At 48.8% G+C, this 14922-nt stretch overlaps 1 protein-coding gene across 5 annotated transcripts in view; it reads left to right on the top strand.

The window, feature by feature from the left end:
• Chm (lysine acetyltransferase chameau) overlaps positions 1-14922 on the top strand; it is a 23334-nt gene continuing 8412 nt past the window's right edge. Inside the window, exons 1-9 of one of the 5 annotated variants that reach the window (XM_076909735.1) lie at positions 1-276; positions 377-845; positions 916-1161; positions 1249-1512; positions 1591-1773; positions 2444-2816; positions 2975-3269; positions 3349-3593; positions 3672-3858. In XM_076909735.1, the coding sequence (XP_076765850.1) occupies positions 259-276; positions 377-845; positions 916-1161; positions 1249-1512; positions 1591-1773; positions 2444-2816; positions 2975-3269; positions 3349-3593; positions 3672-3858 (2280 nt within the window). In that variant the 5' untranslated portion in view covers positions 1-258. Of the gene's footprint in view, positions 277-376; positions 846-915; positions 1162-1248; positions 1513-1590; positions 1774-2443; positions 2817-2974; positions 3270-3348; positions 3594-3671; positions 3871-14922 lie in introns of those variants that run through there. The other 4 variants (XM_076909736.1, XM_076909732.1, XM_076909733.1 and 1 more) reach the window with 4 other exon arrangements.

Consider the following 14922-nt stretch of genomic DNA (forward strand, 5'->3'; position numbering starts at 1 on the left):
GCCTAGACGGAAGCTGAATTACTCTTTAACATTTTTGAACGTCGCTCGAAATCCTGTTACGCCTGCGTGAAATGTTAAAACAGTATTGTATCAGTGTGTTGTGTTGTTATAAGTTAAAGGATAAAATGGAAGATTTATCGTTTTAACAGACTTTATTGTAAATAATCGATCTATACATGTCTCGGAGGAGTGTAAACATTATCGCAGAAATGATGTTAAACGCCGTTTGTCGTTCACTTAAGAGATAGCACCATAGAAATGACACCAAAACGGAAGGTAAGTGCAGTCTGTATAGGTTATGTGATCATTATTAATTCAAAGCTTGTATCACTTGTAAATTTCAATTGACACGTGCGATATTATTGTTAAACAACAGACCACTAGCTCAGAATCTACTTCAACGAGCAGCTCCGGTTCTTCGTCCAGTAGTTCTTCGAGTTCTGGTAGCGAATCGAGTTCATCGGACTCGGAGAATTCCAGTAGCTCTGTTAATAGTCAAAAGGTATCCGATACAGAGAGGACAAAGAAGAAAACAGTGTTCGCTGCGAACAGACATGGGAAATCAAAGGCTGACGCAGTCGCCGCTCCGTCAGGGGAAAATAAGAGCAAAGAAAGAGTGCCGCAGAAAAACAGACCGGTGGTGTATTCTTCAGAGTCGGAGGAATCGCCGAGTAAAGTAAAGGCAACGGCAAAAAGAAAACCGCCAGCTAAACCTAAAGCAACTGCCACTGTAGCACCAGTTATTAAACAGCAGAGGCCACCGGTTAAATCAGTACCTGGTACCGCTCAGCAGAAAAATGCACAGAATTCTAAACCGGTTGCCAACAAGCCCAACAAGCCTTCCAGTAAGCTTCTTTTCTTATAGATTTGATTGTAGATGCCTTGATTCAATTTATAATGGATCTTTTTGAATAGTCTCTGCGAGTGCTAATGGAAAGGGTCCTGATAAATCTACGAAAGCAACCTCGGAACCTGTACAAAAGAAGTTGAAGAAGAAAAGTATATTTAGCCCTGAGAATAGCAGTGAAAGTGACAGTGGTATCACAGCCAGAACTAACACAGTGAAGCCTACAAATAGTACAGCGAAATACACAAAAAATCAGCAACCAAAGCCAAAAGTGAACGACACGAAACAGAAACCTGTCGTTCCGAATAGATCCAGTAAGTAATTCCAATATTAGTTAACCATATTTACAATATCATCGAAACTTTTACCCTAATAAAACAGAATTATTTCTCTTGGAAAAGGTTTACTGGCAAAGTCCGTGCAATTGCAAAAGTCAGATAGTTCCGCGAGTTCAAAGAGCTGTTCTGCGGGATCAGCTTCCTCGGGCTCTACGGATAGCAGCACCGATTCTGAATCATCAGAGAGCATTGCGAGCCCGCAACCTCAAATAAAGAAAAAAGATATTCAGCCAAGCGTAACGATAGGCGCCATCACGAGTGCTCCGGCAAAACGGCCATCTGCCACGGTCGCACCAGTGAAACCTCAAAAGTGTACGAAACGACAAGGTGGACGAGCAACAACGGGCACGTTTAGCTGCATTCATCTTGGATGAACGTAAAATTAAAATTGTTCGTCTTGTCCAGGTACAGTAAAAAGCGAGGATGAAGCCGACGCGTCCGCCAGTGAAAAAGAAATGGACGAGCATGGGGAAACGGTCACGTCAAAAGCGGCGGCTAAAGGCAAACGAAAGTTGCAAACGCGGAAGAGCTGCAGTAAGTTAATGCAGCTTCAAGCAAAGGCAGCTAGCGACTCGGAGTCTGACACAGGTACGAATTGTACGGTGTAGCAATAAGTAATAGAATGCAACGTTTTACTACTAACCAAATGTTCCCACACATTCTGTTCCATTAAGTTTCCACTGCAAATATTGATACCTCTCCAAACATTAACACTTAACATGATCCTTCCTTTTCTGACATGCGTAACATCAGTTGTGTGTCCTTAGTATGAATTAGTTCTATATTTATTTTTCGAGAAGTTCTGTTAACCAGCTGTTTTTGCATTCTTTCGTTCCCCTATAAGTTTCGTTATACCTATCGACCTCTCGTTTCAACCACACTGTCAGCCTTGATGCATATAGGTACATTGTTACTGTAGTACCACCGTTCTTTCGTAGTAAATGTCTCTAGATACAGTTCGATTACTCGATCGGCTGAAAGTAATCGGAGTTATCGTATTTAACATGCGTATCTTGAAAAGAGAAAAGGGAAAGAGGCGGGTAGAGAGAATTTTCTGCAGGCGGTGGATTTAGGACTCTATGCTGCCTCCTTAACACAAAAAAGCAGTATTTGCGGTTCTGGATGGATGGATTGGACATATACATATATGGCTCGTAGGAATCCACTGGTCGATGGGACAAACATATTCGTATACAAAAAAAAAGCATGTCCAAGGTGTCCTAAGATGCAGATACAGTCTTTTTGCTTACGGCGGCAGTATGGTTCTCAGGTACGGAAACGGTAGCGTGTAAGCGTATCCTGCAAATTCCGCTGATCCGGTGTGATTTATCGAGAGTAGCCGAGAGCAAGAGGAGCACCAGCAAATCGCCCGTTAAACGTGCTGGGCCTAGCACCGCTGCCAGACACACGTCAGGAACCAACAACAGAATACCACAAAACAGTGGTACGTCGAACGCTACTAGCGGAAGATCCGGACAAGGAAATTACGGTCGTACACGCGTGACCAAGGAGAGAGAATGTCCTCTAGCGCCCACGTGCGATTCAAGGGGACATCTCTCTGGAAAGCTCGATTCGCATTTCACTTTGGAGGCTTGTCCTTTGTATCATAACACCACGCCGCAAGCTTGCGTGTAAGTACGGCCATTTCACTGTCGTATAAAAAGTACAATGTTTCCAAAGATATTTGTACATCTCGTTCTATCAGTGCGATGGACAAATACTTTTTGCAATCACCGTGTACGCTGCCTCTGCGTCTGTTGAAAAAATGTTCACATTTTCTGTTCTCCAGGGAGTTTCACAAGGAAAGGAAAAAGCGCGAGGAAGAGCGGAAAAAGGCTGTGGGATGTTTAGCAAAAAAGTCCCCGAAGGGGATGCACCAAACAACCGAGCAACGAAATTATCAGCTCAAAGTGAGGGAAATGAGAAACAAATGGAAAGGAAACACTGGCGATGGAAACGAGAGCGATAGCAGTGGTGAGCTTCAGGGTAACGAAAAGGACCGTCAACCACGACTGTCGAATTTAACGCCAGAGTACGACTTGAAACTGTTCATGGAGGCGCAGGCGATCGCCAGTGAAAAAATTGTGAGTTCAAACGTAATTTTTTTCCGTTTCCCCTAACACGATACTAATTATACAATCTTTCGCTTGTCACTTTGTTTAGGAGAAGGAACTGAAAGAATTGGAATACGACGGCGAGGGTAGAAATAACGGAGGTACGCGAGTCATTGAAATGGGTAAATGGGAGATGGAAGTGTGGTACCAAAGTCCTTATCCGGAGGAGTTTAGTCGCGCTCCGAAACTTTATTTATGCGAATACTGCTTGCGGTACGCGAAAAGTCGTCAAGTTTTAAGGAGGCACCGGGAAAAGTGTTTGTGGAGACATCCACCTGGACACGAAGTGTACAGGTCTGTAAATAAATGTGATTTCGTTACCGTAATACATATTAGAACGAATAAAGTTGTGCTGACATTTCCATTTTATAGGAAGGACAAGATAGGCGTGTGGGAGGTGGACGGAAAACGCTATAAGCAGTACTGTCAGAACCTCTGCTTGCTGGCAAAATTCTTTCTGGACCATAAAACGCTGTACTACGATGTCGAGCCTTTCCTCTTCTACGTAATGACCATCGGCGATTCCGAAGGTTGTCATACAGTCGGTTATTTCAGCAAGGTGAGTTCATAACACTGCATGCGCAAATTACACGGGTGTCACTGTTGAGGCTTCTCAGCATATAAGTCTCGCGTCTTTTTGGAAAAGTGATCGCAGCGTTTCACAAGCGTTGCGGTTACGTAAATTCATTAAGAGTCGAGTGACACAGCTCGAGCCGACGATGAAGTTAATTACATCGGTTGCGAAACATTGGAACAATTCTCCCAAAAGGACATCGTTTATTCGCTCGAAATTTTTAACAGATACAAATAATACCGGTCAGCTGTGCGTTTCGATTAACGTTTGCGCAACGCGCGTTAAATTATAAAGTAAGTCGTAGAAGGGCAGAATGTGATGCAAGCGGTCTTTCGTTATGTGATATTCGGTACGCATTTCCATAAATCATTTATCGTTTGAGGTATTACATTCTCATATTAATTGCGTGATATCACTCGAATTCGAACGAGCGATGTTGCAATGCGGTGAAAGAGAAGAACAGCGTCCTAGGAACCAGTTGCAGCTGCCGGTTCGGCGTTGACGTCGTTAAAAAATAAAATCAAGCGAGGCATAAAAGAAAAGTTGTACGAGCGTTTCTTATTGGGACGGATCTCGTTGCGACAAGTTACCAACGGTGATATTAATGCGAAGCACGTGCTTGTACGTGCGCGACTGTGCGTGAACGATGGTGTCCGTCGTACTTGCGTCGGTTAGCACTTGCGTAAACGGGGCTCGCGTTTACGTGATAGGCGTCTCTATTGTACGACCCTCGCGGATAATATTAAAATCGTTCAGCGTGTTAAAAAGCAACGTTCCGTTCCACCTTTCTGCGCCTTTCTTCTTCAAACTGTTCAACCAGCTGCTCCTCTTCTCTATCATTCTTCGTTAATAACAATTATTAAGTCTTTGCATCTGAAAGTTTTCGAAGGTGGTTCAAGGACCGCTCGTCGAGTGCAAAGAGTTAATCACAAAGAAGAAGAGGGATTTAGACAAGAAATTTCTATTCAAAAGAAGATTACTTTTTATGCCTATTTTGTGGTTTACTGGGCTCGTAATGGCATCCACATTGCGTGCAGGGATTACACGAGCGAGGGTGTGTTTCGCGAGGAGGGTGTCTCGTATCTGTGACCCCTCTTTACTCGTACATACCCGGTCTGGTCTGTCGGTGGGGGGTGCGCGGAGCGTTACGCACGTCTATTTACCGCGGAACACCATCGCCAGAGTCGAAATCTTTACCGACGTTCAACGACCTCTGACCCTGGCAAGACGCGGCAATCCTCGCCCGCCCACCCCAGTTACGGAAAGGAAGGAAGGGTGACGAAAATTTCCTTCAGCCCCCCCAAGCAAACGTTTACTCCTGTTTCTTTTGTCCTCCTCGTCTCTCTATGGCGGCTGATCTCCTTCGAGAAAGTACGCGAATCTCGCGGCCTCGACGTTCGTCTCGGCTCCTAGTCTACCCCGGAAACTTTTTAATTCTAATTCTTTCCACGTCACAGGGTGATAGCAGGATTCGAGATACCTCGAGCGCATTCCTCCCCGTTCTCCGGATACCAGGGACACCGAGCCGGTACTCATCGTCGCCCGTGTTGAATCGCTGACCTACGAAAATTCACGAGCGGTGATAATTCGATGAGCGACTGTATCGATCGTTCCGGTTGAATTATAGAACAATAGGGGGGGGGGGGGGGGGTCCGTGGCGTGTTCTTGCCGGGCAACAGATTGCGTTACACACACCTTACAAAAGGGCGTACTCCGCGGAGCGGCGCGTTTCCTGCATCCGCAGCGGCGGCTGCGACGCCGGCACAGCAGCAGCAGCAACGCGGAGTCAAAATCTTTATAGACGTTCAATGACCCCGACCCTGGCCAGACGGTTGTAGGGTGATGGTGGCGGTGGTGGCGACGTACAAAGAGAGGGACGAGGGTTGGGGTGGACTCTGGCGTACGTACGCTATGCGCTTACGACGTGCACAGTACCAGGTGGGTGGTTTAGGCGGGTGATTTAGGTGAGTGGGGGTTGCTGACGGCGGTGGTGGTAGCTGGTGCAAAATGGGGGATGGTGGTTGCAGAGGACGATGGAGAAGGGATGGTAGGGCGGCAAGGGGAGAGAGGGCGTCGCCTGGCATCGGGTCGTCAACCTTTCTGCGGCACTGCGACGTCGGGGTCGTTATTATTTCCTCCTCTTCCTCCTGCTCCTCCTCCTCCTCCTTCTCCTCCTCCTCCTCCTCCTCCTCCGCCTCCTCCTCTTCTTCCTCCTCCTCCTCTTCCTCCAGCAGCACCACAGCTACCTCCTACTCCCACTGACTGTTTCTCTCTTACGTCTTCCTATTTTCTCTCTGTCGCTCCTTCACCACTATCTCGTTGTCTTTCTACCCGCACCATTGCCGTTCCTTCTTTCGCGGTCTCTCGCTTCACGGCGTGTCTTCTTCTCTCGTTGCCTAGAATCTTCGTACTTCCAAGTTCTTCTCGAAGTTTTCCGTCGCGCGTCGTCGTCTACTTCTCGATCGTGTAACTGCCAAGCGATTTTTCGCTGGACCCGTCCGTTTCACTTCGTTATCCTCACTTTGTTATCCTCTTATCGCGTCCCTCCGGCGTCCCTCCGGCTGACGCGAGAGCTTTAAAATTCGACGTTACCCGGTTCGATTTGATCGAGAATTCGCCGTAACCCTGATCTTTGCCTCCTCCTGGTTAATTCCACTCCGGGGCGGCGCGACACGTGTCGAAAGAGGGGAAGAAAGAGAGGGACGGGATAGCCGTACGCGCAATCGATCGATCGAAGTGTCCTATAGCGGGCGGAGATATTTCTTCTTCGTATCTCGCGGTTCTCTCCCCTTGCGTAGCCTCGAATAACCCGGACGTTGGCCTTGAGACCGAAGGTCATTGACCCCGGCTAGGTGGCCGTTGACCTTGAGTAATCCGGCCGTTGACCCGGCGCATCGAGCTGGCTATAACCCCGGGGAGAGATCTAGACGTTGACCTTGGGGCGATACTAGCCGCGACCTTGAATGATTCCGCCCCGCGTTTCGTCGCCGAGTGACGGCAGCGGCGGCGTGGCAATATGCGCGCGGTGTGCACACGGTGTGCACACGGTGTGCACACGGTTGCGAGCCGAGGAACACGAGGTGGAACTTTGTCGAGCGTACGGCACGAGGGGAGCGAGAACACGGCGTGCACCTACTGAATTTATAAATTTCGTTATTAACCGTGTCCTCGCCTCCCCTTTGGTACATTTACCGACCGGCCGTTCGCCGCGTGTGACGTAGAATTTTTATCAATCCCTGGGCAACCGAGCAGAAATTAAAAGAGGGTCGGATAGAGGCGTGAACGTTACAGCTTCCGGCCCGTAACGTCTACCGACGTCTACACGAACAGGAAGCTTCCCTCGGCGAATTTTTGGAGAACTCCGCATCCACCAGCCGAGCTTCTTCTTCCGTTGCGTCACGCCCTTATTTTAACTCTCGCGTTCCCGTTCGCGACGCCTGGACCAGCTAAAACTGCACGCTCGGACAATATTCAATATTCTTCCACGTTCCAACGAATACTTTCAGACTCTCTCTCTCTCTCTCTCTCTCTCTCTCTCCTTTCGAGCTACCACGTTTCGCAGGATGTTTCCGTACACCGTATATGCAACGCATCACGGATTAAATACGCTTCTATCGAACGCTTATAATTGCTGTTTACGACACAGACGTGTAATGCCGCTCGTAATCGTAATGCAATACGGTTTATACGTCCGAGGAGCCCTGTATTCCTTTAGATCCCCGAAAAAGGAGAAACGCGTGTCACGTGAAATCCAGACGGAACCGGTTTTCGGGGCCATCGGGTCCAAGATACGCACAACGGGGCCCTGTCCTGCTCCTGAAATCCTTGCGCCTTCCACTGCGCCTGTCGACGAGGACCCAGCGGGCTGTTCTAGTAAAACGAGATTTTCGATAGCCTTCGCGCTCGATTCCACCACCGATCAGCCTATACGAGAGTATCGTATTATAAACGGTGCGTGTAATCGAGAGGATACCCCTATCATACCCGAACTTGTGCCCTCCTTCGTCCTATGATCTTCCTCTCTAACAAGGGAGAAAAAGTCTCCGGTCGTTTCGCCGCGGGTAGCTTAGGCGAGCGCCGCGGGACACGTCCCATCGAACATGAAGCGCGACGAAACTTTAACACGGATAGAAACACGATATCTTTCGAGAAAGAAACCACCGCCAATTAACGCGTCGATGAAGACGTATCTGCTTCCAGTAGCCCTGGCCAGACCAACGACGTTCAACGCTCGATTCACGGGGGCAAGCAAACGAGGCGACATCGTATCCTCTTACGTAGGTATTCCAGACAGAATCTCGCGCGAACGAAGAGAGAAAAAAAGGACAGTAAGAAAGGAAAAAGGGGCGGGGGAGGGGGCGACAAAAAAAAAACAAAAAAAAGCGAAGCGACAACCGAGGAACATGACACGCATGTCGAACAACGGCACCTACACACCACAATACCGCTCGTCCTTTCCTGCCTCCATGATACGGGATGAAAGAGTGTCTTTCGACGGGGTGTGTGCGTTAAAAGCGGGAATAAATCTGCGAGACAGACCGACGAGTATTCCAATCACGTTACCCTATCGAATTCGACAAATGGACACGGAGAGCCTGTTCCGTTCCTCTCCGCACGGTGTAATAATAAGCGGACGGACGATAATAATTTCTGTCTTTCGTAGGAGAAGTTTCTGAAAGCTTTACGAAGATGGCTGGTAATTTCCTGGGAAAGCCGATGAGAATCAGCAGACGGTGTATCCGTGGAGACGCGACGATCCACAGCCACTCAGGACTCGTTTGCGTAACTTCCGGTGGTGCGCCAGTTAGCCCGTCACGAACCGTTTCAGTGTATATGCCCTGAATAATGCATACAGAAATGGAACGAGCCCGCGTACCTTCTGGAAACGAAGAGAGCATGTAGAACGGACGAAACCGAAAGAAAAAAAAACGAACGAAGAAAAAAATGAAAAAGGAGGGAAAGAAGGGACAGCGGGAGGGAAGAAGAGAGATGGGGATAAGAAAAGGGAAAGGCAAGAGGTAAACGGGGATACGCAGCGCGGAGAAAAGGATTAAGAGGGAAGTATCTCTGCAAAGCTCGCAAAAAGAGAGAGAACGGGAGATTGGGAGGGCCAGAAACGATGATGGGCCCGATGTTTGCAACGCAATAAATAGACAGGATCTGACAACGTTTATATCTCTGAAAGAGAAGAGGATCCCGGCAGAAGCGTGTGCACGAAGACGGATGAAAGCGAAGAGGGAACGTGGAAGGGGTTTGCGGAACGAAACGAGGAGAGCATGAACAAAGAAGATGAAGAATATATGATTCGCCGTAGTGAGAGGATCAAAGAGGAATTTAAGCGGTGGTGCATCTTGTTCTGAAAATTTTTGCGTTTCGCCTCCCGTCCGAGTGGCTCTTTAATTTCGACGAAGAGGCAAACGTACGCGCGATGGCCGTGCCTCATCGACTTTAACGTGTGTACCTTGTCGAGGAGGCGACGTCGGCTAGGGATCGCAACGATTGTTATTGTATTAACTGTTAGCACGGCAAACGAATTTAGCAGGGCGAGCGCTCGAACCCATTCGAAGGATGAGAAGGGTTGCTACGTAGTATGTAAATAGTTGGTACCCGAGGCGTTTATGTCTGCTGAAATGCCGTATAAAGAACGAAAGGACCAGAGACGGAGGTAGTGGGATCTCTCTTTCAATTGGAGGAATTTGATTTTTACGATAAAGTTATTTTTCATTTGGTCTCTCAAAGGGAATCATAAACCAGATTACCTGTAAAACCGACTAAAAGGCTTTAAAACGGATTAGAAACTGACGAAGAAACGAAGGAGTTGAATAGAGAGAAATAAAAAGCTACAAAGAAATGAGTCGGTAAGGAAAAGAAGGGATAAACGAAGGGACAGGGGCCGACTGTGAAGGAGACAAAGAAGAAAAACCGCTGCAAGAAAGGCAGTCAGAGGGTCGGTCAATTTTCCTTAAAAATATCCTGCAGACGTGGTGTGGGTCGGAAAAGGGAATAAGCGTGAGAGAGAGAGAGAGGGGGGGGGGGGGGAGCAAGAGAAGAAGGACTGGCGGCAGAGGAGGTGATGGCGCGCGAAAGGGACTGCAGGAAAGCAGAAAAGGAAAGGGATGACGTAGGGTAACATGGGAGTACGAGGACGAGTAGTAGTAGAGGTCGTCGATACGATACGAGGCGGCCTCTTGGAGAAGAGGTTGGGGTAGGCTCGCCCAACCCTCCGCCTCCATCCACCTCGGTCGAACTTCCCCTCGACCCTCGCCTCTCGCCACCCTGCAAAACCTCACCCCGTCCGGGGTCGATCGATGCCAGACAGTCCTGTTCACACGACCAAATCCCGCCGAATACACATCGTCCCCAGAAGTTAGGGTAGGGTACCGCTCTCCTAGGCTCTAGCACCGGCTACGACTCCTAGCTCCTAGTCCTTTTCTCCTCGCCGTGTCGTCGCCGCACGAGTTTTGCTTCTCTCAAGCTTTTCTCCTCTCTTCAGCCTACTCCCTCTCGTTCTCCGTTTGTTAGATATCGAGAGACCGTCCCACGACGGAGAGCCGCAAGTATACGTCGCGGTTTCCAGTTTCTTGTACCATCATCTTTGCACATCTCCCTCTCAGATTCTGCCTCTCGTTCGGTTATGCGAACGCTGCGGTGAAAAATCCACGCGGCGAGGCTTCCTACTTGTCTTCTGTTGCCCAGGAAGAATGGTACGCGCACGTTTAACACTGCATCGACCTATGCTGATGCTCCGCAAGCCTGGACGACAAATTCTTCGAATATCGCTCGTTGCTTCCGCTGCAGACCTTGACCTTTGTTTCAGGGGATGAAGCAGTAATCCTTCGAGTATCCACGAGTTAACCAAGTTTCGTTTCCACGTTGATCGTCTCGTGGAAAACGCTCGCGGAGGGAGGAACTAGAGGGACGAAGTTTTGTACGAAATATGATCCCGCGTTCGTTAACAGCGTTCGAGATTAGCAGGCGCCACCCTAATGACAAAAATACATTTCTCGAGGGGGAAACCCGCGTCCCGGCCGGGTTTCTAGCAGCTACGTCTCTGACGTCCGTCCACTTGCGCGTGAATGGGATTAAAACGTGCATACATCGACGACGGTTCGGTTCGTCCAAGGAATTAATAGACACTGTCGCGGAATTGACCAGGTATCGATCCTTTCCTTTCCACAATACCGGTGTGATTGTACAAAAGCCCATTGTTCCAGCCTCGAAACACACCGACTTTGAAATTCCCCACCGCCAACGTCTTCGTTTTACGAGCACTGAACAATCACGAGGAGCTGCGTCAAACTTCCGAGTCTATAGCCTCTCTAATACGCCAACTCGAACGTTCAGGTTGACTTCATTCCGACGACTCATCGCTCGGCGGTGAGGGCGAGACAGAGGGAAGACAAAAGTTCAGGCGCTCGTGACCGTCGAGGGTAAACATTAGTTTAACCTGAGAAGAAGTTTCCACTTCGGATCAGGTCGAACCGAAGGCTTCCTTTTTTTTTTTCTCTTCTTTTTCTTGCGCTTTTCATTTCTCCCGTTGGATTGATTCCATCGGTCGACGGTATATACACAGGAAATCTACAAGGGGTCCCGAACGAGCCAACGGACGGACGCGCTTTGGGCTCAGGCCAAAAGGAAAGGCCATGGTCGCTCGTAGGGAAGCAGTCCGGCGCAGCGGAGCGAATGAACCAAGATAATTAATATGCCCAGAGAATTTTTCGCGCGGTGGGCGAGAGCTAAGTGGAGGCCCATCAGGGAGTTACGACGATTTCTCTTTGGACTCGGGGTGGCGGAGGAGGAACGCCGCGGATAATCCGTGTGCCCGTTTGGACCCTTTGCGTTTCCCGAGTACCTGCCATTGATAAATTTACAATGTCCCTTGGGACAACCCTCGTCCGGACGCGTCCAACCGAAGAGTTTCTAATTCCTCGACCATGGGCCATTGTTGCCTTTATTCCCTTTTTAAAATAACCACGATAAATCGTAATCTTCTTAAACGCGGGATTAAGTATGTTCACGAATCTTTCTTTAACAAACGATTTGGGTTTTAGTTTGCGCGGGGAACAACCCAGCAGTCTTCCACGTCCCGGTACCGCCGAGCAGCGCGAGACTTTGCGTACACCCCGTGTGTTAAGAGGAACGCTTTGTTCGGTATAAAGAAAGTGGAGGAGGAAACTCGGTGCATCTAAATATAGAAGTGACCGTCGCGAGGAGCTGTGTAACCTTTAAGCGACGCTCACACCATTCCTGCGTCCGTTTGCAACCGTGGAACTCGCGAGGCGTGCACCGAGATGGTGGAACGGAGCGCCGCCGGCCACCATGTACAACCAGCAGTAATTAACCTTGTCTTCCTTCCTGCTATCTTTCCTTTCTCGTTCTCTAATACCTTTCGAGGATCATTGAATTCTATTAACATCCTTTTCCAGATTTTAATTCCCCGACGCGAGATCGCGCGAGGAGCGAGCTGTATTATCCGTCGCGACGACAAGTTTGCCGAGAGAAAGGAAAAGAGAGGATTATTAATCGGGTTTCGTTACTCCGCTACGTAGACGTTCGTTCACCTACGCGTGCCTCTTGCGAGCCACCGACGTCTCGCCTGTGCGGCTAATAGGAGTGTTTATAAGCGGTCAAGAAACGAGCAAGAGGCATAGAATAATCGCGTTCCGATGCTCTTACCTCGTCCTAGCACGTCGTCCGTACGTTTGCGAGCACTTGGACGTCGCAACGATACCCTTTTCCTTTGGCCGCGGAAGTTTTAGACATGAGAAAGGGCATCGGGAACACCGCTTGCGATCGTAACGCAATGACGAAGAATTTATTGCGATCGACTTATTCGAGTAATCGAGCGCTGTTGGCTAGCACGATTATGAGCCAATAGAGTGATTATCCGTGGAGAACGCGGGGGTACCGGTTACCGTTTACCGTTACCGGTTCCCGAATGAAAAGCGATTTTTTTTCTCGTTGCTCATTTCCAACGGCAGATTGTGGTAACAGGACAAAATTGGTTTCTCAAATCGTTGAAATCACCGCTAGCGATCGTTGTATAGCGTAACACGCTACCTTGGCGCAGTTCGTACACAGACGAAAGGAGTCGAGAAGAGGCCGAGTATCGATTCTACGGAAGGCTATATCTATCGAAGAAGCTGTGCTTGGCTCGTCTTAGCGTAGTCTCGAATAGTGTCGCATATTCGGAATTCCCGGCCGGAAAGTGATTCGCGAACGAAACAACGAACTCGACGCGAATATTAATCGAGCGAGAACGATTTTCTTCTCCTTGAACAGCGAGGTTTGAAGAGGCACGGTTCGTTTCACGACGACGTGACTCGGCCAGTCGTGGCCGATCGAGTTCGTCGAATCGTTTCGTCGTCGGTAGCCGCCTCGCTGTTTCAGAAGGAGTACGAATGGAAAAAAAAGAAAAAGAAAAAAAATGGGGGGTAAAAGGAGGAAAAGCAATGTGTAAGGGGCTTTCTTGCGTGGAACTTGCACGGTGGGGACTTGGAGACGTCCCTGAGTGGAGCAGAGACTACTGGCCCAAGGACGTCTCGGGGCCCAGATTCTCGTCTTCTCTTCTCCTTCTCGCCACGTTCGCTCTTCTCTCTCTCCTCTTTAGACCTCTCTCCCTTCAGGCTCGTACACGTCACGAACACGGCTCTCCGCGTCTCTCTGTCTCACTGAAAGTTCATCCGAGTAGTCGTGGCGTGGTTCTGGTCGTATTTTGTCTTTGGCTTTTAGCAGTTGGTCTGGCCAGTCTATCCAGATGGCTATCCGCGAGACTCGTTCATAGGGCCCAGACCTTTCCTCGCCTTTCCGCGCTTCCAGCCTTCCGTCTCGTTCTCCCTTCGTGCATCGGGGGCCTCCTTGGGTGTCGTTTCTCTTTTTCCATCCTGCAGCGAACACACAGACGGGCCCGTACAGCCATGGACGAGTCTTCTCGAGTTGTGTCCTTCGAACCGTTGCTGCCCCACTCGGCAGTTAGCAACAGCACGGCTGCCACGGCCGGAAATACCGGGTGTTCGAGTTGTATCGGGATCGTTCTTGCCCGACGAAATGGGTCCGAGAGCCGTAGAATGATTAACGACGGATTCTACGCGCGATAGCCTCGAAAGGATCGACCGTGGAGCCGCGCGACCGCCTCAGTTTTGGACCGGACGAATGCCAGACCTTCGACGGAACTCCGATTTTTAATTGCTCGCCCATCGCGAATTACGCAGCGGCTATAAAAACTATTTGCACATCGTTCCGTGTTTATTTCAACATTTACATATCGATATTAATCAGGTTCAAATATGTTAACACGTATGCACACAAATTTCGCATCGTGAAAATGAAATTCGGTTAGAGCCGCGTAAAAATCGCACGGACATGTCTCGTAGCCGCTCGTCGGATCTCTGGAAATTGGTGTAAACGAACGTTACTTTGGAATTATAGCTGGTAATCGAGTCGCCAAGATTAAATCTTCTTCGACGAGAGGGGCTCGAAAGAGCTTCTCCTTTCTTTTGTGCATCGCTAAGTTGATAGCCATCGTCTATCGGGAGTGGCATGCCACGATACGATTGTCGCGTCCACCAGTTAACTATAACGCTCTCGAGGCCGGTCCTTTTTTATTTCACGTCGTGTCCATTCGAACGAAAATTAAATTTACTCGAAAGCCCCAATTTTCGAGCGCTCTCCACCTGTCCATATGCGTCCCAATGTTTACCGGACAAATTTGCTCGCTGGGAAACGTCTCGAAAACGAGATTGGAAAAAAACGAAACAACCAGAATTCGTATATCGAGCGTTCATCGCGTTTGTTGCAATACTATAATCGAGGCGATAGGTGCACCACGTCGGGGTCCTCTCGCGTTCGGTCTACAACTCGAACAAATATTTGCGAATCCGGTAATGCTACTAGTTATTTTTAATTGATATTTTTAATCAACATCGTTGTTATTATACCGCGCATTCATCGCCTCGATTTTTTTTTTATCATGAATTCGTTAACTCGACACTTTATAAGATACAATTTCACCTAAAATTTATCTAATCGCCAGCGATATACCTAGAACGC

This window comes from Xylocopa sonorina, chromosome 2 (assembly GCF_050948175.1).
Source record: "Xylocopa sonorina isolate GNS202 chromosome 2, iyXylSono1_principal, whole genome shotgun sequence".
Classification (NCBI taxonomy): Eukaryota; Metazoa; Arthropoda; class Insecta; order Hymenoptera; family Apidae; genus Xylocopa; species Xylocopa sonorina.